Here is a 23417-nt window from a genome sequence, read left to right as displayed (position 1 = left end):
AAAGAAGCTTCCCAACTACCCATTGTTTTCTACTGAGTATACAGATCTTTGAAAGGAACATATACAGTATTATTATAATTATTGACAGAGTATATCATATTATTTCAATCAATAGGGGTTAGTTTAAATCATCCAATAACTCAGCACATTCCCAACAGGATTCGAACTCTGCGCCAGGCTCAGCTCGGACTGGTTCTGTGAACACCACGACAGGCCTGTACACATCTGCTAAAAATATTTTCTAAAACACATTACAGTCATTACAATATTTGTTTCAGTTTCCCAAATGTTCAATTTGTTTCCCAAAGATCGGCCTGCTTCCAGTAGCTGTGACAGTCTTGGGTCAGTTTCTGCTCTCAGTGAGTCTGTCAAAACCACCACAGGTGTGAGTGACAGGTTTTAGTAGTCTGATTCCTGCAAAAACTTAAATCTTGTTAGCTAGGCTCCCATCTCTACATTCTCTTTCCCATCGTCAGTGGGCAAACACATTTTAACTGAATCTGGGTCCATCAAAGAACTGCACACCCTTGCAACTGGGGCCTTCCATGCAAAAGGATCTAATGACTTATAGCACAAAAGGGACGTGCCAGAACCATCTGTGACATTGTATATAAATATAAAACTATAAAGAGAATCCAGAAAAAGGAAAACAGGGTTTTTATGCTGGGTTGTTTATTGAAGAAGAAGAAGAAGAAGAAGAAGAAGAAGAAGAAGAAGAAGAATAGGGCAGCAGTGTGGAGTAGTGGTTAGGGCTCTGGACTCTTGACCGGAGGGTCGTGGGTTCAATCCCCAGTGGGGGACACTGCTGTTGTACCCTTGAGCAAGGTACATTACCTAGGTTGCTCCAGTAAAAACCCAACTGTATAAATGGGTAATTGTATGTAAAAATAATGTGATATCTGTATAATGTGACACCTTGTAACAATTGTAAGTCGCCCTGGATAAGGGCGTCTGCTAAGAAATAAATAATAATAATAACAACAGCATCAGTAAAAAAACAAACTTAAATGAGATGGATGCAGTAATTGTATCAATTCAATATGCAAAGATTAAAACCAAGATTAATTGAGATAAAATTTTAATCTCAAGGTTAATCACAATTAATTTTTTTATCGTTTCACAGCCGTAATATTTTTAAATTCATGCCAACCCGGAATGAAATGTACATGCAAGTTTCAAGCTGCCTTGTAAAGACACTAACCCCAAAATGTTTGTGTCACAGGCCTATGTCTATGAAAAGAAAATAAAATTGCTGTTTTTTATGCACAGCCCAGCTGGGCCTGGTTTGGATTTTGCACTGAATACTTCAAAAGTACAAAAAGGAACACAGCAATATTAAGGCGAAGTTTATTATACAGTGAAAAATTACATTTCAACTTGAGACTGAACATTTGTAGCTGCTTAAGACAGATGACTACTTGTTCAAGATTACCTGTCCTTTACATGGACCGTAAATGTTATTGACCACAAAGACAGGTTTTACTGTAATTGTTTTAATAAAGTATTAATATAAACATGTTACACTGTCACTTTAATATGAATATAAGCATGTCACATTCAAACAAACTAAAAACATGTCATTCTAAAAAATGTCAAATAATCAGGTGGGTGCACATATTCAATAATTTCATACAAACTGGCATACTTGAAATGAAATTACTAATGTTGGTATTATCTGTAGTACAGTATATCTTATTACAAATACACCAACATCCCATATTGGTTATTAGAAATACATACATTGCTAGTAACTTGCATTTTGCCACTTAAAACAAATAGTAATTGTTGGACTATTTTGTGAGTGTTTGAAAGCTTCAATACTTTGTTTTGCTGATCTCTGTTCAATCAGATAGGATGACTCTGTACACGCTCCCAATGCCTGAGCTTGTCGTCTGTTCCAATCTGTTTAACTCTGTTATACACAAAAGGTAGATTGTAGCCTGTGGGCCAACTTCAATTATATTCCATAACTCTTTCTCCTCCATCAGATAAGTGGAAGGGTCCAGTTTATTTCCTGTAAAATGGTGAAAAAACAAACAATTTGCGTCCAAAAAGGTCTACCTGCCTGCAATATAGGTGGTTGGACAAAAATAAAATTCAGAAACACCTGGTGATAATGCTAACCAGAAAGTAACATTACAAAAGCTACTGCCCAAACAAGTGTATATTTCTATATTATAGCATCAGGTTTACATATAAAATATATCTTATTTGAGTTGAATATTGGTGGTCAAAGTTGAGAAATAGAGTATGGTGTGTTGAGGATTTAAAAACTTTACGTTATACTCTGAAGGTTGTCAGCTTTACCCTAAATCTATGAAAGAAAGAAAGAAAGAAAGAAAGAAAGAAAGAAATAAATAAATAAATAAATAAATAAATAAATAAAATTAAAATAAATGACAGGCAGATCTTGTAAAACCTTATATAAGCAGTAAGTTATGATATAATTTCCATGGAAAGTTTCTCCAATGGTTCAAGAGGTAGGGAACTGTTCACTTAGGACACAATGGGCCCTATTTAGCAAATATGTGCAGTCGCTTCCGCTCAGGTAAAAATGACAGCGCTAATGAACCACCGCGATAGCGCACGAAAACGTGATTTAGAAGTCGGGTCTCATGCGTGGACTAACTAAATCTCTAACAGTCCAAGTGAGTAGGATGACCAAGCCCCTCAAGCAAGTCTACAAAACAAAAAAAAAGGAATATCTAAGGCTTTGTCTGACCTGCCTGGCACTTGCAGCATCTGCAACCTCCACCACAGGGGCTTCAAGTTCAGCATCGCTTTCCTCAAACCCTGTAATCTTTCCTCTGTAAGTTCAACATCACATCCATTACGGAGAGCTATGTTCAGTAAAACACAACCAGCCAGGATGATGTTGCTAACCTTCTGAGGAGTGTAGTGTAGTGTTCCCCCAAAGACATTACAGTACGAGCACATTTAAAGGTACGGTTATACCTCTGTTCGGCAGGGGTCGTGGGGTTGAGAAGCAGTGTCAGTAGCCACCGCTTCAGTGGATACCTGTTGACACCTATCAACCAGACTCTCAGACTGTCATCCCGCTGAAACGCAGCTGCCACTTGTCATGAGCGGAGCCTGGATGGTTTGCGTACACATTTGTGATGTAGTTGTTGGCATCACACTTCTTGCACGTTGACTAAATTGGTCCCCTTACGATTTATGTAGAGGTGCCTATTCTGTGTTGGTGCGCGTAGCTGCACATGTGTGCAATCGATGGCTCTCAGGACACCAGGAAACCCACATCTCCCAAGAAAATCTGCTTTGTATTTTGTTGCAGCTCGTGAGACGGAAATGGATGAATTCTCCTGCCCACTTTACTAAAGCTGCAGGTACATCTCGCACTGCACCCGATACAGACGACTGGCTCATGTCTGCAGTATACTGTAAAGCCATAACTATTTGCGAGCCTTTATGTGTTTTTCATGTATAAAAAAAAAAAAAAACATTTTTGGCACGAAATCAAATTCCACTAACAATACATACTTTGTATATTGCTACAGGTAGCTAACATTTCTAGAACAAAATAGGTTTTGGGGACGACTTCTCTTCCTTTGTTTGTCTGGCCACGTAGAAATCCAGTGTGCACTCCATATTTTTTTATTTCTCTTTTCTTTACCTGCTTTCCTGGAAGTTTCAGTGGTATTTATAGTCGACCATGTCATTTGCACACAGTTTAGACCTAGTTTTTACATGTCAATTGAAACGTAAAACGCTAACACGGTTGATGGTTTGCTAAATCGCTACATTTGTAATAAGGACATTTCCCCTAGAGTTCAGGCAATGTCCAGCGCTAACTGACTTGCCGGGTGGGCACTAAAACACTTATTAAAAATCACTTAGGTGGGCAAAGTCTGTTTGCCCACATGTGCGCCTGATTGATTTTGGTGCACTAACTGTCCGCAAAAATGTTTTGCGATTGCCTTAGGGGTTTGCGAACGTTGCTAGATAGGGCCCATAGAATCTGCTTTTCCAGTGCGAGCAAATGGTCTTCGTCAAAGATTTACTATGGTGTGGGCAATTTGCCTACAGTGTGCCCACAGTGGAAAATATAAGCCATATTCAAGAACCCAGTCCCTATTATAATTAATGCTAGGATGTAAGAATGAAGGTATTTGTGGAATGAATAAACAAGGAACGCACAGACTCATTTGGAAACTGAGCACTGTTCATACTTAAATACTGACCATTAGATTTCCTCTCCAGTGCTTTATTAATCTTCTGAATCGCTGCGTTTATTTCAGACAGAGGAATCTGTCTTAAATAATCCGGCAGTGTGAAGAATTCCTTTTCAGACACTATGGCAAGATGCACCAGAGGAGACCTAAAAGAAATCCCACACAATATATAAAAATTACATTTTTAATTCATAAATTCACTATATAATAAAAACGTCAATCAGATTCTAGGCAATTCATTTTTTTTTGTTAAATTGAGTTAGGTTAGTTAAACATTCAATTGAATTGTAACATGATTTATCAAATTAAATGGATTCTGCTTTCAAATGTTCTTAGTTTACATTTCATTTGAATCCATCTGAAATAGGTACTGCTGTTGTACTTTCTGGACAATGACAATCAAATCAAATTCCTTTAACATTTCTAAGAAAAACTTTCAATAAAATGCTCACCTGTTCTCTTTTTCAGTTTTATTTATCATCAGACCATCGTGCTTTAACTTTGAAGGTAAACCAAGGGAATGATCACATTGAGAAATTACAAAAAAATAAATAAAAAAAAGAGCAATGAAATACATTTTGAACACAAGTTAGAAGCTATGAAGTATCATCAGTACACAACATTATTCCTTTAATAAAAATCCCAACAAACTTGTATATCTCAATATAAATGATATTGTTCTTAAAATGTGTCAATACTAGTAGAACTACATGTTTATGAAAACCTTATATTGAAAACAATAGGCTACCATAAAAAAGTTAAGCCACTAACCTTCAAGATACCTTCTGTCATAGCACTTAATTCTGGCCGTTCTGGTGTTTCAGGCATATCATCATAAGTTGCCAGTGTTAGAGGTGTTATTAGTTGGACTTGTTCAGTAGCAAACATCCTAGAGCTAAAAACTGGTGGGCAAGGTTCTTCAAAATTGAAGCGGTCAGCTGGGTTTCCTTTTTCAGGTAATGTCTTCTTTTCATTTTCTGTATTTCTCTGCTTGAAGGATCATTAATCAATTAAAAGACTATGTTAATATAAATTTTACTCTTTTTTATCTTTAGGTATATGCACATAACATATTCACCACCACAAACTAGCTAAACAAACAATCACAAACATTTTATATTTTCCTACTCAGGTGACATTGTACTTGTTAGATCACATAAGGCGCTAACCGGCAGAATCTGCGTGTGTTGAACTTCAAGAGCAACATTACTGAGAGGTCAAGGGATGCTACAGGTAGACAAGGAAATCCACTACTGGAAATGGGAAATGCAAGAAAAAAAGTAAAAATACATACTGTAACAACCCAGGCATTATATCCGAGCATCTTGTTAGCCTTTTTTATAGCTTCCCCACATTGTCTAGATGAAGACATTTCTGAGTCAACATAAACTCCTAGGTCTTTTTCATAGTTCCCTTCTTCAATTTCACTATCTCCCATATGATATTTATAATGCACATTTTTATTGCCCGCATGCAATACTTTACACTTTTCTCTATTAAATTTCATTTGCCATGTGTCTGCCCAATTCTGAATGCTGTCTAGATCATTTTGAATGACCTTTGCTGCTTCAGCAGTGTTTGCCACTCCTCTTATTTTTGTGTCGTCTGCAACTTTAACGAGTTTGCTTACTATACCAGAATCTAAATCATGAATGTAGATTAGGAATAGCAGAGGACCTAATACTGTATAAATGGGTAATTGTATGTAAAAAAAAAAAAAAAAAAAAAAAAAAAAAAGTGATATCTTGTAACAATTGTAAGTCGCCCTGGATAAGGGCGTCTGCTAAGAAATAAATAATAATAATAATAACTGATCCCTGTGGTACACCTCTGGTTACCTCACTCCATTTTGAGGTTTCTCCTCTAATCAGTACTTTCTGTTTTCTACATGTTAACCACTCCCTAATCCATGTGCATGCATTTCCTTGAATCCCTACTGTGTTCAGTTTGAGAATTAATCTTTTATGCAGGTCAAAAGCTTTCTGGAAATCTAAATAAACCATGTCGTATGCTTTGCAGTTATCCATTTTCAATGTTGCATCCTCAAAAAAGTCAAGTAGGTTAGTTAGACACGATCTCCCTTTCCTAAAACCATGCTGGCTGTCTCCCAGGATATTGTTACTATACAGGTAATTTTCCATTTTGGATCTTATTATAGTTTCCATAAGTTTACATATAATAGAAGTCAGGCTTATTGGTCTGTAGTTACCTGGTTCGGTTTTGTCTCCCTTTTTGTGGATCGGTATTACGTTTGCTATTTTCCAGTCTGTCGGTACAACCCGTGTCAAGAGACTGTTGCATGATCTTGGTTACCGGTTTGTAAATAACTTTTAATTTCTTTGAGTACTATTGGGAGGATCTCATCCGGCCCAGGGGATTTGTTTATTTTAAGAGCTCCTACGTCCCTTTAACACTTTTGCCTCTTATGCTAAAGTTATTTAAAATTGGATAGGAACAGGTCGACATGTCGGGCATGTTGTCCGTGTCCTCCTTTGTAAAAACCTGTGAAAAGTAATCATTTAATATATTTGCTATTTTTTTTTCTTGATCTATGATTTTGCCATTTGTGTCTCTTAGACATTTAACCTCCTCTTTGAATGTTCTCTTGCTGTTATAATATTGGAAAAACATTTTGGAATTGGTTTTAGCCCCCTTAGCAATATTGATTTCTATCTCTCTTTGGCCTTTCTAACTTCCTTTTTGACTTGTGTTGCAGTTCCAAGTACTCTTTCTGTGTACTTTGTTTTTGGTCCCTTTTAAATGCTCTGTAAAGTGCTTTTTTTTGCTGAATATTTTTTTTAATTGATCTATTAAACCATTTTGGCCATTTTGTTTTAGATTTAGATTTGTCTACTTTTGGGATGTAATTGTTTTGTGCCTGTAGTACTACATTTTTTAAAAACAGCCATCCTTTTTCTGTGGACGTTTTCTCTATTTTACTCCAATCTACTTCTGTTAGTCTCCGTTTCATACCTTCATAGTTTGCTTTTCTAAAATTGTAAACCTTATCTTTAGTCATTACTTTGGGGGTTTTAAAAAATATTTCAAATGAGACCATATTGTGGTCTGAGTTTGCCAATGGCTCTCTGACCTCTGTTTTAGTTATTCTGTCTTCATTATTTGAAAACACTGTTTGTGTTACATGTCGTACTGTTTTGCTGTGCCACACCACTAGCTAATGGTGCTGGGGGGGATGGGGGGTGGAGTGGTGGTTGCCTGTCTGTTCGGGCTCACCAATCCTGGACATGCATCCATTAAGAAAATTGTACGCAAATATTTATCATATGCAATACATTGGGTCTTGTACATTTTTTTTTACTTCTACGGTGGACTTCTCATTTTGTCTTGTTCGTGGTGAATTGTTTTTTTTCTTTAGAGAAATTGATCGTCTGTTTCCAGTTTAAGTTTGCAAAAAAAAAAAAAGATGTATAATTAACTTAACATTTGTTTTGCGTTTTTACTATGGCGGTATAGCTTCGTATGGAGGTGGATGCTAAATCAGACGATTTAAACTAATCTCGGGATAGAAATAAAAGTAGCTACTGTACTACGTGCAAAGAAATTTTTATATATTTAAACTCTTGCACACAATTAGCTGTCAACTTTTTCCAACAGTTTTTGTAAATCATGGAGGAAAATATTTCTTGAACAAAACTTACCAGGTACATTTCTTACTACTGATAATAATGGAATGAATAACTTGTTTTATTTCTAAATATTTATTTTGAGAAAATAATCAAGAGTAGTGTCCATTGCTTATAGACCCTGAGAATAAACGTGTATTATGTCATTGCAATCACTCAGGTTAAAGAATGTCTTGTAATTTGCCCAAACATCAATATTTTTCAACAAAACTTTCAGTAAGTATTGTAACGTCCGTCGGGTCATACAACATTTGGATTGGACTCAAAGCATGAACATCTTAAATGCCTGCCCGATGCAAAGACAATTAAGAAAACAGTTTCTGCTTGGAATCAACAGCATCCTTGTTCCTCAGCAACAGGCAAGGACACATATGGTTTTGAATGGGTCAATGGAGAAAGCATTACAATAGCACACAAATTATAGATATCCATCATTTTGTAGATATGAGGTTATAAAAAACACAACCTTGAACATTTTCTATAACGATTCATTAATAACTTTTGTTCTAACTGAACTACATTCTAGGCTTGTTTTAAAGCTCCTTCAGTTCTTTCCAGTGATCATTCATTAAATACAGTACAATTCAATGGGTGGTATTGAACTAGATCTGGCTCACCAAGAGAAAGACCTTGGTGTATAAAAGACTCATTGCTGTCAGGAAGCAATCAATATAATACACATTATTGAAAGTTACAATTTTGGCCAAATGATTGTGACTGCATATAAATCAGGAACTAAAAGAAAGTGCACATTTCTAAACATTTCTAAAATTAAATGATTTTTTGTTTAACTAGAAGTCTTTCAGTCTTTTTTTTTTTTAAAGACATTGAAAAATACTTCTAGTTGAAGAATTTTAGTTATTTTTGTATTTCTTAATTCAGCACTATTGATTGTTTCATAGTAATATACAAGTTCATAAACACCATCAACATGTAGACTGACTGGTATGTAATTCTGAAGAAGTGTTGACCTGTGTTGATTCACATGGAATGACATTTGAACTAAAGACTTACATGAACTAGCTTCTTCAAATACGGTGTCTCAAAGGTTGGGATCTCAGGAGTAGAATCACTTGCCTTCTTAACTGTGATTTCAGGGCTTTTTGGCAAAGTAGGTAATTTATTTTTGTTAATTTTTATTCCAGGTGTACAAAACACTGGAGGAATGGGTGAGTTTGTCATATCTGCTCAAAAACAAAAGGAATAGGAATTAGTAAGAGAGGCTTGTTGTTCACAAGACAGATAGCCAGTGATAACTGTTTTGTTGTTTGCTTTTCATTTTTAAAATGTGCAATTAACAGCATATATAATAACCCTGTGGCAATTAACAGCATATATAATAACCCTGTGGCAATTAACAGCATATATAATAACCCTGTGGCAATTAACAGCATATATAATAACCCTGTGGCAATTAACAACATATATAATAACCCTGTGGCAATTAACAGCATATATAATAACCCTGTGGCAATTAACAGCATATATAATAACCCTGTGGCAATTAACAGCATATATAATAACCCTGTGGCAATTAACAGCATATATAATAACCCTGTGGCAATTAACAGCATATATAATAACCCTGTGGCAATTAACAGCATATATAATAACCCTGTGGCAATTAACAGCATATATAATAACCCTGTGGCAATTAACAGCATATATAATAACCCTGTGGCAATTAACAGCATATATAATAACCCTGTGGCAATTAACAGCATATATAATAACCCTGTGGCAATTAACAGCATATATAATAACCCTGTGGCAATTAACAGCATATATAATAACCCTGTGGCAATTAACAGCATATATAATAACCCTGTGGCAATTAACAGCATATATAATAACCCTGTGGCAATTAACAGCATATATAATAACCCTGTGGCAATTAACAGCATATATAATAACCCTGTGGCAATTAACAGCATATATAATAACCCTGTGGCAATTAACAGCATATATAATAACCCTGTGGCAATTAACAGCATATATAATAACCCTGTGGCATCATAACAGTATCGCAACGCCTGTTCACACTGGTGTTAGTGTTGTTTACTGGTAGAACTGCATCGGTACGCAACACAGACTTGTAAACGTATAAACTCTAAAGAAGTGGTTAAACGTTGAATAATATGCTAGACGTATACCGGTCATTTCCAAATTTCACCAAATGCATATTTTTTAATGTATGAATTTGCCATCATATACAGCAGTCCGTCGCGTATCCAATTGCTGTGGTGCCACAGTAAGGGCGGATATATAAAAAGGAAGGGGTTTGACAGTTGTCTCCAAGTAGTTTTTCTAATTGGTGCAACAAAAAGATTGACACTGGGGCAGGTTTTATTCTCGGTCAATCTGGCGCTTCATTGGTACACTGTGTTCATGCTGTAGTGGGTGTGGTATGGTTCAGTCCACATGGGGTAAGAAAAGTGTTTTTTCTGACGTTTGCATCTCTAAACAAAGGAACGAGGCAAAGGCACGTTTGGAATTATTTTGAGGAACCAGAAGAGAAAACAGTGCTAAGTAAATAATTATGCCAAACAAAATTACTGTACCACAAAAACACAAGTTCAGTGCTTCATCATTTGAAATGAAAACATTCAGAATTAATGTGGATGAGGTTACTGAATGCAGTAAAAAGCAAACATCCATAATAAAACGCTCTAGATGGCGACTGTGAATACATATACACACATAACACGATTTTAAAAGTAGGGCTGTGTTTGAAGGTTCGTTCGCTAGCCAGGGATTCGAAGGTTGTTTTAAACCTTTAAAGGTTCGTCAGACGCCATTCACTCAGTTTCCCCCCTCACCCACCCTGTTAACAGAAACTGTTTGACAATATATGAATACTGAACTCGCACATCAAATGTCACTCGCATGCAAAATTCGATCTTTTGATTTGTATAATGTATATTACGTAAACAAAAGTTGTTGTATTAAAATCCGCTAGCAAATCGTTATACGTAGCAACTCTATATGGTGCCGCTGCCGTGTATGGAGCACGGTATAGAGTATCCAAAGCACTGGGGCTGTACGGTTGTAGTGCTTCAGTAAAATATATAATGACTATCTAGTGTGCAAGATAGTGTAAGATAAGTGCTATTGTAGAATATGGTTGAAACATACAAAATATACAATAACACTAATAATTTTAATTTCGAAAACTGAGCACCGTCCGTCCCTCTCCCCTCCAGCTCGTGTTATCCAGAAGCAAACCTTTAAATTCTTTATTCTCCATCGAGACAGCAAACCATTGTACAGCGTAAGCTGTATTGAAAGAAATGTCTCGAAACCCTGTTTGGGATTTTTTTGTTAAATAACCAGATGACCAAAAAAAAAGTTGAATGCAAACTGTGCAAGCGACTACCATGGAGTTATAACCAATCTCTGGGGTCACTTGACAAGCATAAGTTCATATTATTATTATTAATATTTTTAGTACCATCAAATGAGTACCATCGAAAGTTCTAACCTTCCTTCGGTAATGTGTTATTATTATTATTTGTTTATTTAGCAGATGCCTTTATCCAAGGCGACTTACAGAGACTAGGGTGTGTGAACTATGCATCAGCTGCAGAGTCACTTACAATTACATCTCACCCAAAAGACGGAGCACAAGGAGGTTAAGTGACTTACTCAGGGTCACACAATGAGTCAGTGGCTGAGGTGGGATTTGAACCGGGGATCTCCTGGTTACAAGGCCTTTGCTTTAACCACTGGACCACACAGTTCTGAACCTTCGATTAATTCAGAGAATTGGTATCTTTCCCTCTGCCTTCAAAAAAGCCTCTATCACTCCCCTCCTCAAAAAACCTACCCTCGACCCCACCTCCCTCCAGAGCTACCGTCCTGTCTCCCTCCTATCCTTCCTCTCCAAAACCCTCGGGTGGACTGTACACCGGCAGCTCTATGCTTTCCTGTCCAACCACTCTCTGCTTGACCCTCTCCAATCCAGCTTCCGCTCTGCCCACTCCACTGAAACCGCCCTCCTGTCTGTCACCAACTCACTTAAATGTGCCCGAGCTGCCTCTCTCTCCTCTGTCCTAATTCTCCTCGACCTCTCCGCTGCCTTTGACACTGCTGATCACTCTATTCTACTATCATCTCTTGCTGACCTGGGGATCTCTGGCACTGCTCCGGCCTGGTTCTCCTCCTACCTCTCCAACCGCACTTACCAGGTAACCTGGCGTGGAGCAACCTCCACACCTCACCCTCTCTTAACTGGAGTCCCCCAAAGGTCAGTCTTGGGTCCTCTCCTGTTCTCTCTCTACACCCGCTCCCTGGGCCCCCTCATCGCATCCTATGGTTTCTCATACCATTTCTATGCTGATGATGCTCAGATTTTCCTCTCCTTCCCCACCTCTGACTCCACCATCTCCTCCTGTATCTCTACCTGTCTGTCTGCTATTTCCTCCTGGATGCACTCGCATCATCTCAAACTCAACCTCTCTAAATCTGACCTCCTTTTCTTTCCCTCCTCCTCCCCCTCTATCTCTGTTCCTCTGGAATCTACCACACTCTCTCCCTCTTCCTCAGCTAAGAACCTGTAGAACTCCTCTGTTTGTATCCTGGGACACTATCACCCTTCATGTAAATGTGCTTTATTTTGCTCTTATCTGCCCCCTGTTTTACTGCATTTAATCCTGTACTTCAGAATACTGTAATCTGCCAAGTGTTTAACCTGTAGTACTTTGTATTTAATCACATCCTGATGTAACTATCACTATTTAATCATATCCTGATGTAACTATCACTATTATCTGCTGTATTATTGAATTTTGGTTTGTCACACTTGTACTTTGCTTGAACAAAAGTTATTGTATTTCTTGCTCTTATTGTATTACTTGTATTGTAACACTTGAAATGTATTTGCTTACGATTGTAAGTCGCACTGGATAAGGGCATCTGCTAATAAATAAATAATAATAATAATAATAATAATAATAATAATAATAATAATAATAATAAATGAATTATGGATAGGCTTTAATTTACCAGTACACTTTTACGCAAATCATTTGTTTAAAAAAAAAAAAAAAAAAAAGCCCTTGATATCTATCTAATTTGTCAACAGAAGGGGATATTTAAAACAAATAAATAAATGGATTTCCTGTTTGTGGCACTGATCACTAAACAGTAGACTTAGTAAGTGTATTGGAATCTGTGTATTTGATAGATTCATACGCAAGCTGTGTTTTTTATTGGTTTCGTTTTGTTCTTTGAATATAATGTAAAAAAAAAAATAGTTTATTCACTTTATGGCCAGAGGGCCAGCACAGGTATATCTCAATAGCGCAGTACAAATACAAAGACAGACATTTACGAAGATAAATACAATAATGAAAATGCTTTTAAAAAGACCAAATTCCCACTGGGCTTATTGTATTTATTTAAGATTGTAGTTAAGGCTTTGTGATGTTAAAATGTTACACTTACACCAAGGATATTCTACCAAGATTCGCCTTTACTTCTGCAATGCTTGTTTAATTAATGCTTTTTTTTATATACAGTATATAATTTACAGAGAAGTTAATCGTAAAACATATATAAAATGATGGCTAATACCAATAAATCCATGTTTTATAACTGCACCTGTCTACTCTGTACTGTGTGAAGCACTCATCTCGCTTTTCTGGGTGTGTGCCATCTCTGGTACTGCGTTCAGTAAAGTGCATTTTTCGTATAGATTACAGTATGGCATTATTACCACAAGTTATGTTTTTCATCAAGTCACCCTAGGAAGAGTCAGCCCAAAGCAGCTCAATCCGACACCACTCTATTGACTGTCAATAGAAAACCTCTTGAGCTCTCTATCCCACAACCCTTTGCACGCAGTGTGACAGAGATCCCCATAGAGAATCAGTGGAGTATATAGCAACAGTATCGGTTTGTACTGGTGTTGAAAAGTAAGTTAGGACAGAGTGTGTTATCGTATCAGTATTCTAAAACTGAAACTAATTTTAACAGTATCGTTCCAATACAAGTGTGAACAGGGCATGCTTTGGTTCAATAAATCAGTTTCCTGAAGGATAAATAGCAGTACTGAAAAACTTCCATTTATTAATTTGCAGTATGGATTGCTGGCAAGTCCTTTATATTACACTATTAAAAGTAGAGTGCAAAAACTACTCAACTTTTTGAAGATTGTAATATATAGTCACCAACTAATCATATTTTAGATCAAAATTAAACATGATATTCGTTTGATTACCGTTTTCTGTAAAATGCTGTTTAAAAGTCGGCTCAGTAGGCTTACTGTACTTCTCTGTTGTCCCAGTATTTATTTGGCTTCCAGTAACTCCAACCAAACTGTAAAAAAATATAATGATAATATTATTTTAAAAGTAATAACCCTATTAACTTTGCACAATACAGTACTGAAAAAGAACTACATAACTCAATGCAAAGTGGCTCAGCAGTTTCCTGATTTACCAGACCCACTCTGACAATCACTCTACAGGTCTGGCCCAGATCTGGTATAATGAATGAAATAAAACTTAACTCATTACAGTAGATTTACCAATCATGTGCATACATTAATATGTCACCTGTAGACCAATGCATGAACTGCTGATCAGAAGGTGTGAAAATTGTCACGATGCTTCTCATATACTTGTGACATTTCAGAGTGACTGGTAACTCTGCTGCTGGTAAATACTTTGACTGCTTTATTGGATGGTTTTGGACGCATTTAAGGTCAAAATGAGATGCTCCTTCCCCCTATAAACATGTTTTCCCTTTTTTGCAAAATAACCCTATTGTTACAGAACAGGTACCTCTTGGGCTTCGTGGGTTTGTTCTTGTTGATGAGGGCTATGGTAAAGTCATCATTGAGACACATGGTATATTCATTGATCCCAAAATCTTCCATTTTAGGAGTGAAGGCCTCGTCCAACTCCAACATACACTTGGGCGTTTTGGGTAACACAGGAAACGATTCTGTAAATGTTGTGGCCCGCAAACCCCCCTGGCCCACAGAGCCCTGTGTTATTGCTGGTTGTTCTGGCATCTCCTTTAGTACTTCCCAAGTGTTTTGGAATCGATAGTGCGAGAGACCAAAGTCAGAGAGCCGTGGGGTGCGCATTGGGTCCTGGGGTGCAGGTGGCTTCTCTGCAGGTGTGGCACAAGGCAGACTTTCTGATGTTCTCTCCTTGTCCTTGTCCTCCTTCTCCTCCTCCTCTTCCTCACTCCCACGGTTCTCCTGGTCTACCATACATTCTTCATCATTACTATTTGTTGCTATCTCCACTGCTTAAACAATTTAAAATAATATTAATGTAATCTTAAATGCTACATTCTTTTTATACATCAGACACTTAACTGTTACACATAATTAACAGTACTTATGGTTCATTATAGACCACTTCAGTTGTAGAATATTTATCTTTTTGGGAAACTTTTACACGGATATCAAATTGTGTGTACAAATTCTACCTGAAAAAATATATATGAAACTATTTTTTTGGAAAGTACAATAGTATAGGAAAATCCCAGGTCACAATTTGGTGTGTTAGCTGAAAACACATTGCTAATTTAAGATTGTGTTGCAGAGATATCATCAATGCCTCACTTTAAAGCTTTAATGGAGTAATTTAGTATTTTATTTAAATTGGAAAATAAAGAATTTACCCCCCAGTTGCTGCATTAACCATTTGTGATTGAAACATATGGTACACAAATAGTAAAATCAAATGTATCACTGCCTCATCTATGTTAATGAAGAATAAAACATACCTGTAGTTTTCCCAGCCTGTGGTTTGTATCCATACTTTTCGAAATATTCTTTGATTGTTTCAAGGTTTGCTGTGTTTCTTTGTTTTAGTACGCAACATGATCTAAGAAAATCGCTTGCATTGTTTTCCACAGATTGATTGCTAATCAGCTGTGTTTTAACCTGTCCCTAGAATTAAAAAGAATCTATTAATTAACTGTGAATCTAGTTGTTCAGTAAGGTGGTTCATGTTTTTTGATTACATGCACATTTGGTACATCTCCATTCAACTATGCTAAAGTACTTTCACATTCCTTCTTTGATATATTCTAATACAGACGTGCTCAAATTTGTTGGTACCCTTACAGCTCATTGAAATAATGTTTCATTCCTCCTGAAAAGTGATGAAATTAAAAGCTATTTTATCATGTATACTTGCATGCCTTTGGTATGTCATAGAATAAAGCAAAGAAGCTGTGAAAAGAGATGAATTATTGCTTATTCTACAAAGATATTCTAAAATGGCCAGGACACATTTGTTGGTACCCCTTAGAAAAGATAATAAATAATTGGATTATAGTGATATTTCATACTAATTATTTTCTTTAATTAGTATCACACATGTCTCCAATCTTGTAATCAGTCATTCAGCCTATTTAAATGGAGAAAAGTAGTCACTGTGCTGTTTGGTATCATTGGTGTGCACCACACTGAACATGGACCAGAGAAAGCAAAGGAGAGAGTTGTCTGAGGAGATCAGAAAGAAAATAATAGACAAGCATGGTAAAGGTAAAGGCTACAAGACCATCTCCAAGCAGCTTGATGTTCCTGTGACAACAGTTGCAAATATTATTAAGAAGTTTAAGGTCCATGGAACTGTAGCCAACCTCCCTGGGCGCGGCCGCAAGAAGAAAATTGACCCCAGATTGAACAGAAGGATAGTGCGAATGGTAGAAAAAGAACCAAGGATAACTGCCAAAGAGATACAAGCTGAACTCTAAGGTGAAGGTACGTCAGTTTCTGATCGCACCATCCATCGCTTTTTGAGCGAAAGTGGGCTCCATGGAAGAAGACCCCGGAGGACTCCACTTTTGAAAGAAAAACATAAAAAAGCCAGACTGGAATTTGCTAAAATGCATATTGACAAAGTCACATCAGCTCTATGTTCACAGACGAAAAAATGAAGCTTTCAAGGAAAAGAACACCATACCTACAGTGAAACATGGAGGAGGCTCGGTTATGTTTTGGGGCTGCTTTGCTGCGCCTGGCACTGGGTGCCTTGAATCTGTGCAGGGCACAATGAAATCTCAAGACTATCAAGGCATTCTGGAGTGAAACGTACTGCCCAGTGTCAGAAAGCTCTGTCTCAGTCGCAGGTCATGGGTCCTCCAACAGGATAATGACCCAAAACACACAGCTAAAAGCACCCAAGAATGGATAAGGAACAGAACATTGGACTATTCTGAAGTGGCCTTCTATGAGTCCTGATCTGAATCCTATCGAACATCTATGGAAAGAGCTGAAACTTGCAGTCTGGAGAAGGCACCCATCAAACCTGAGACAGCTGGAGCAGTTTGCTCAGGAAGAGTGGGCCAAACTACCTGTTAACAGGTGCAGAAGTCTCATTGAGAGCTACAGAAAACGTTTGATTGCAGTGATTGCCTCTAAAGGTTGTGCAACAAAATATTAGGTTAGCGGTCCCATCATTTTTGTCCATGCCATTTTCATTTGTTTTATTATTTACAATATTATGTTGAATAAAAAATCAAAAGCAAAGTCTGATTTCTATTAAATATGGAATAAACAATGGTGGATGCCAATTACTTTTGTCAGTTAAGTTATTTCAGAGAAAATTGTGCATTCTTTGTTTTTTGTGGAGGGGTACCAACAAATTTGAGCACGTCTGTATTTATGGAATTATTGTTCAATATTTGGCATAGGACTATAAAAACAACAACTCAAATGTTCTAAACATAGGCTAGTTGATAGAGCTGATATAAAAATTACTATTCAGAAAAGAATCCAGTGAAAGCCCCTTGCATTAAATGGGTTATCACCCAAACATACATTTATACTGCCCCCGTCTCCTGAAATGTTGTTACTTACTTTTATAGCCTGGACTTCTGAATGTAATTCATGCAGAACTTGCATACCTCCCTCTTTGTAATCATCTAGAAACAAAATATAATGATATAATATAATAATTACAGAAGCTACAAATATGTGTATTGAAGACTGCTGTAGCAAGTATTTTAATAAAACATCAGATTCTAAACAGGGACACTGGATTTTTGTTTTTTTGGTATCTTTTAGTAAAGATATAAAAATGATGTATAGGGCCTGTAAGGTGAGAGAAAATACTCTGAAATACCCCATATTTTAAACATGCAAATAAGCAGCATCTAAAATTAATAATTTAATAATAATAAAAATAATTTTGGAAAAACAAACTCACCAAATGCAGTACAACACAAAATATTTGGTTATTACATACCACTGCTGCTGTTCTCATGAGCTTTTTTAAGAGTCTTTGTTTCTGTCTCCAAGAAGGTGGCTAAATTTCGAAGCCTTCTGAAGAAATTTCCTGATATGTCCATTCTAAGATAGAGCTAAATAAAATAAACACATGAATGAATGAACAAAAGGCCCGGTTTCCAATAAAATACTGTTAGTATAACAAAAACACTACTAGGGAAAAATGACAATCATTACATTTTTTTCCTACTATGAAAGCCAACCTGCTGATTTCTGAGTGCAAAAAAGCTGATTCAGTAAACTAGGAAATAGTTTGTGTTTAGTATATAATTGAACAGGATTGTGGAAAACCTCAACTTTAAATTGGGAAAGTATTACTAACCTTACTAAAATTGCCATTATTATTATTATTATTATTATTATTATTATTATTATTATTATAGATATTTGCCTGGTGCGAGTCCCTATACTATTTGTCATGTTGATATTTGAAAATAATGTTAATTGGATTACATCATTTTAAGTTTGCTCCATAATTTTTGGAATATTTTTAACTGCTCTCTATATAAACCACCAAGAATTGTTGGGTTGTTTTAACTACCAAAAATAACATTTATAGCTACATTTGGTACAGGTAGCAGATATTGACAAGGCAGCAAATTTTGAGTAAGCAACAAAAAGTGACTTACACTGGTGTTGTGTTATAAACTGGTACATCGTCATAATGTGATAGATGTACCAAAACTGAAAATTATGTCAATTGCGATCTGATGGGTGTTTCGTTACCTTTTCTTAAGTTTTACAGTACGTACAGTACATTTTTATCCTGACATTTGTTTCACTGTCGCATTTTGTGCCCTCATACTGTTTGTAGGAAAACTTAAAGCAAATGCCAAAGTTAATTATACATAGTTGTTTTGCAAACTTTAACTTAAGACAACCTATTTCTCTTTTAATAGTAAAAGAGAAAATAAATTCACGAACAAGACAAAATGCAAATAAAATAAAATAAAATACATGACCCAATGTACAGCATATAATAAATATCCGGATACGATTTGATTAATAGTGGAAAATATGATAAATTAAATTTTTAAAAAAAGATGAAAAAGACCGAAAACTGCATAACGTACCAGCTTTTGAAAGGGTGTTTCCCTGCTTTCTTAGCAAAGCTAAAAGTATCTAGCACAGTGCGCTGCCTACCGCTTTTTAACTAAGACATACCAAAACAACACTACACCGATTCTGTAACAAGGAAGGAGAAGCATATAAAGGCATACAAACCATATAAATCTAGTATGTTGTATGCCATTATTTTATATTAACAAAATGTTGTAAAATACATATTATTGTATTAAACGAGGACGCATGTAATGGTATACCCATTAAAAGAACAACGAAATACAGGCTATCCAGAAATATGAGCATTCCACAAGTGTTTAGAAAAGCAAGACCACACACACACACACACACACACACACACACACACACACACACACACACACACACACACACACACACACACACACACACACACACACACACACACACACACACACACACACACACACACACACACACACACACACACACACACACACACAAAACAGTTACTGTGTTCGAATAATTCATTCTGTAGGATGCAGATACCTACATTCACACTGCATTAGTTTACGATCAAAACGCAACACATTCGCGCCTTTAATTTAGTTTTTACAGAGTTGTGCCTTCCATTTGTTAATTGTTTACAAAATGTAAATCAACAAAACAATGCATGCAGAACGGTTCCTCTTAACTTACCTCTACAGTTCGTTTCTATCCAGTTCAAGTCTTGAATTTGGCGCCACTTCCGGTCGCACGGCCTTTTGTATATTTCCGTTTCCGTTTATGGTGCGTTAGTCACGTTCAGTTCAAATGTTTTACGCCGCCTGCCGGTACTTATTTTATGATCCTATTGTTATTTTGATGAAACTGCATCAAACTAGAGGTCTCCACACATTTGTCGAGAAGGGTATGTCTGCAGCATGGAGATCTCCGCCATTGTACCTCCCCAAAATCTTCGATATAAACTATATAGAAGGTCTTTGAATTCCTGAGTCCTGTCAGACGTAAAGAATGGTTGTTGACTAGTTTTAGTTTAGTTTACCCGAGTCGAACTCTGAGTGCAACTCGTGTTAGTCAGTAAGTGAGCAGTGCTGTTCAAAAATCCAACATAAAAAACGTGTATTGGTAGGGTCTTTAAACTGCCAAGATTATATGCTACATACCTAGTTTGAAAGAGGGATTGGGTAAAATTAAAGGATAAATGCATGTACCTTTTTCTGTGCATATCTAGCTTCCAACTTCATCGTATTTACCGGTACTTGTAAAATGAAGATGCACATCAGAAAGTTTTGTTGATAATAATAATAATAATAATAATATATATATATATATATAAAATGACCCGCTGCTACCGAAGCGTCGTCTCTGGACTGAGCAGGTATATCCGGCAATGTTAAGTGCCATTCAAAACAGGCATGATGATGTCTCCGTTTCTGGCCAAACTTCCTGTGTATCATGCAAAGTGCAGAAACAGTTACACAAATAGAAAAACTGTTGAACAAAAAAAAACTGCATGTTTACAAAACACAAAGATAGTGCACTAACAGCTACTGTTGGCTCAGATTCAAATGTTGTTAGAAGAAGGTGTGCCATTGATAACTTAGATTTTCATGAGTGCACAAAAGATGGCATATCTATGCATGGTACTACACATATAATCTATCAGTACTTGAACAAAGATGAAGAGATACAATCTGTGGCTAGCATACCTCTGCTCAAAACCTGTGAGACCTCTATCAAAAATCTAAAAGCATTCCAGACTACAAGCAGCCACTTAACCCTGGGGGATCGCCAAAAGAGTCAATCACTGGCTGATGTAGCAACAGAGGCTAAACAACCCGAGAAAACATGTGAGCGACTGGATCATCTCATCTGTCTGTGGAACCTGGTGCAGATCTGTCCCACCCGTCTTCTGGATGTAACAGAATGTGAATTCATGGTTCCTACCTGGAGTGCTTTTCAGGATTTCCTTATCTTGGAGGATATTCAAGCGACTGAGATAGGATATGGACCTTTCTTCCCCCAGTCACCTGCCATTCCTGATGTTGAAAGGTCTATTCAGTACTGCATTAATATCACCAGAAAAATTGACCAAGAATTCACCATTGTGACATGTGAGCAGGCCATCTATGACATTGCCCTTCATTTACATAAAAAACAGAGAAGTACAACAAAGTGATACTTCGTATGGGTGGCTTTCATATTGCACTAAACTTTATGGGTGCCATTGGATACTGGATGAGTAAAACTGGAATTGAAGACATACTTGTGGAAGCTGATGTTTGTTTACCTGGAACAGCAAATAAGATCATGGAAGGCAGAGATTACTATGACATGCTGAGGGCACATAGCTTGGTTCATAGTGGTATGTTTGCATTACATTGGGAATCCTTTGAGAAGTGGTTGGCAACTGAAGCAGACAAAGACCTTGAATGTTGTCATTACTTTCGCAGATCATCCTTCAGCTCACAGAGGCCATGTCAAAAAATGATGCAGAGAAGGCATCAAAGGCATGCTTAAGTGCATCAAAGCCTCTGAAGAAAATACAGACTCTTATGGTTCAGTTTGATGAATTGTGTTGCACATCTCCAACTACAAAACTTTGGCTTATGTATACGAACATGATGATGATCCTGAAATGGTACATTCACGCTGAACGAGCTGGCCTTTGGGAGTAACACCTAGCTGAAGTTGAGAAAATGCTTCCATACCTGGTCGCAGCTTGGCATTACAAGTATAATTCCTGTATTCCCTGTTTCCTGGCTGCCATGAGAGAACTGTCTTCAGTGGCCTGTGATGTTGCCTGTGCTTTCAGAGATGGACACTTCACTGTGCGACAAACATTGGAAAGTTAAATGGAATCAGGTCCGATATGGCCTTTGAGAAGACATACAGCCGCGATGCCAAGACCCAACTTTTCCATGGTATAAGCCTGCAGCCTCCTGCTATGGAGAAGTACTTGCAAGCCTTACCAGTACTAACAGCAGTCTCTGAGAAGACAAAAGCAATGGCACACCTGGGCCAGTATGATCAGAAACACCATGAAGACTCAGAATGCCAAGCAAAGAAAAATGCAGACACCATCAGGAAAATACAAGATGTGATTAACGGGAAAATGATCAACCCATTTTGTTGTAGTGTCACGGAGTTACTGAACATCTCTACTGGCCAAAAATGTGAATCACATGACCTTGTGAAAGCCAAAGAGAAGGGACTTGCAGCTTTAGTTTATACACAAAAGAATGGCAGTGAAAAAGTAGAAGATGTGAAGCTTCAAACGTTTGCAAGTGCCAAAATGAGAAAACAAAATCCATGTATGGCAAAGAGAGTGCAGTTGTCAGAATTCTGTACTTTGCACAAGACCAGGATGAATAGAAAGAATTGTCTATTTTTAGCCATGAATGGAAAAATTATCCCTCCTCCTTATTTGAACCTGACCTAGACCTTCGGCAAGGCTATGCTATGTGGAAAGGCAACAAATCGGATTACTTGGTTGCTCTTAAGAAGCACTTGGGAGAATCCTGGAGACAGTATGATCAATTACCAGATTCAGATGAACTCACATTATTGGTTGTAGATGCTATGGCTTTTCTGCAGCGTTACCAGCACATTGACAGCATCACTTTCAATGACTTGCAGCGTGAGTATTGAAAGAAAATACTTCATCTTAAGCCCAAACTGTGCGACTGCATCAATTTCATTGGAGATAGATACAATGTTAGCCCAGGAGAAAGTCTGAAAAGTGAAGAGAGAGAAAGGAGAAAAAAGACAAGGAACGAATAAAGAGTATGAGCCATGCAATTCTCTTGTCATTCCTGAATGGAAGACTGTGACAGAGATCGAATGAGTCTTAGTGTTAGATCTCCCTCTCGACCTGTGAGAGCACGGTGTACGAGGAACAGAGTACCCTTAATGAAATGGCACGACAATTTATTCCGTAGGGTAGATGGAAGTCGGTCAGTTCGGAAGGGGGCGGAGCTATGGCACCCGAGCTCAGTGACCCAGACGGTAAGCGGCGTGGCATCCGAGGACTGGAGGAGCGGATGCGCTCGTTAACCTCGGGGTCATGGGCGAGGGTATAAATAGGGGGCATGGCTTGAGTGATCTGTTCCTTTGCATATGGTTAACTTATATAACCAAGAAGGAGCCCGTATTGTGGAATCGACCGTGAGTGTTTTGTGTCTGTGTCCTAACACTGTGTGTCTTGTGTGTTGCTTTCTCACTAAAGATTACTGAGCACGATCCGGAGCTGCAGCCGCAGGCCAGCGAAAAACCCGGACT

General features: G+C 37.3%; 1 protein-coding gene across 5 annotated transcripts; it reads right to left on the bottom strand.

Moving 5' to 3' along the window:
• Positions 1 to 1333: 1333 nt before the first annotated feature.
• On the bottom strand, positions 1334 to 19929 carry ska3 (spindle and kinetochore associated complex subunit 3). 5 transcript variants are annotated; one of them, XM_034012580.3, is made up of 11 exons: positions 19833 to 19929; positions 18052 to 18166; positions 17664 to 17728; positions 15581 to 15746; positions 14623 to 15097; positions 14058 to 14155; positions 8852 to 9021; positions 4965 to 5183; positions 4646 to 4692; positions 4203 to 4339; positions 1334 to 2014 (listed from the first exon to the last, which is right to left on the bottom strand). In XM_034012580.3, exons 2-11 carry the CDS (start codon positions 18152 to 18154, stop codon positions 1842 to 1844), a joined length of 1653 nt encoding a protein of 550 aa, XP_033868471.3. In that variant the 5' UTR covers positions 18155 to 18166; positions 19833 to 19929; the 3' UTR covers positions 1334 to 1841. The 5 variants fall into 5 exon arrangements, with proteins under 5 accessions (XP_033868471.3, XP_033868468.3, XP_033868474.3 ...); XM_034012577.3 differs by having other exon boundaries at positions 4965 to 5180; XM_034012583.3 differs by having other exon boundaries at positions 14623 to 15094.
• Between the last annotated feature and the right edge of the window lie 3488 nt (positions 19930 to 23417).

This window comes from Acipenser ruthenus, chromosome 8 (genome assembly GCF_902713425.1).
Source record: "Acipenser ruthenus chromosome 8, fAciRut3.2 maternal haplotype, whole genome shotgun sequence".
Taxonomy (NCBI): Eukaryota; Metazoa; Chordata; class Actinopteri; order Acipenseriformes; family Acipenseridae; genus Acipenser; species Acipenser ruthenus.
The sequence above is the reverse complement of the archived record's forward strand: the minus strand, read 5'-3'. Positions and strand labels throughout refer to the sequence as shown.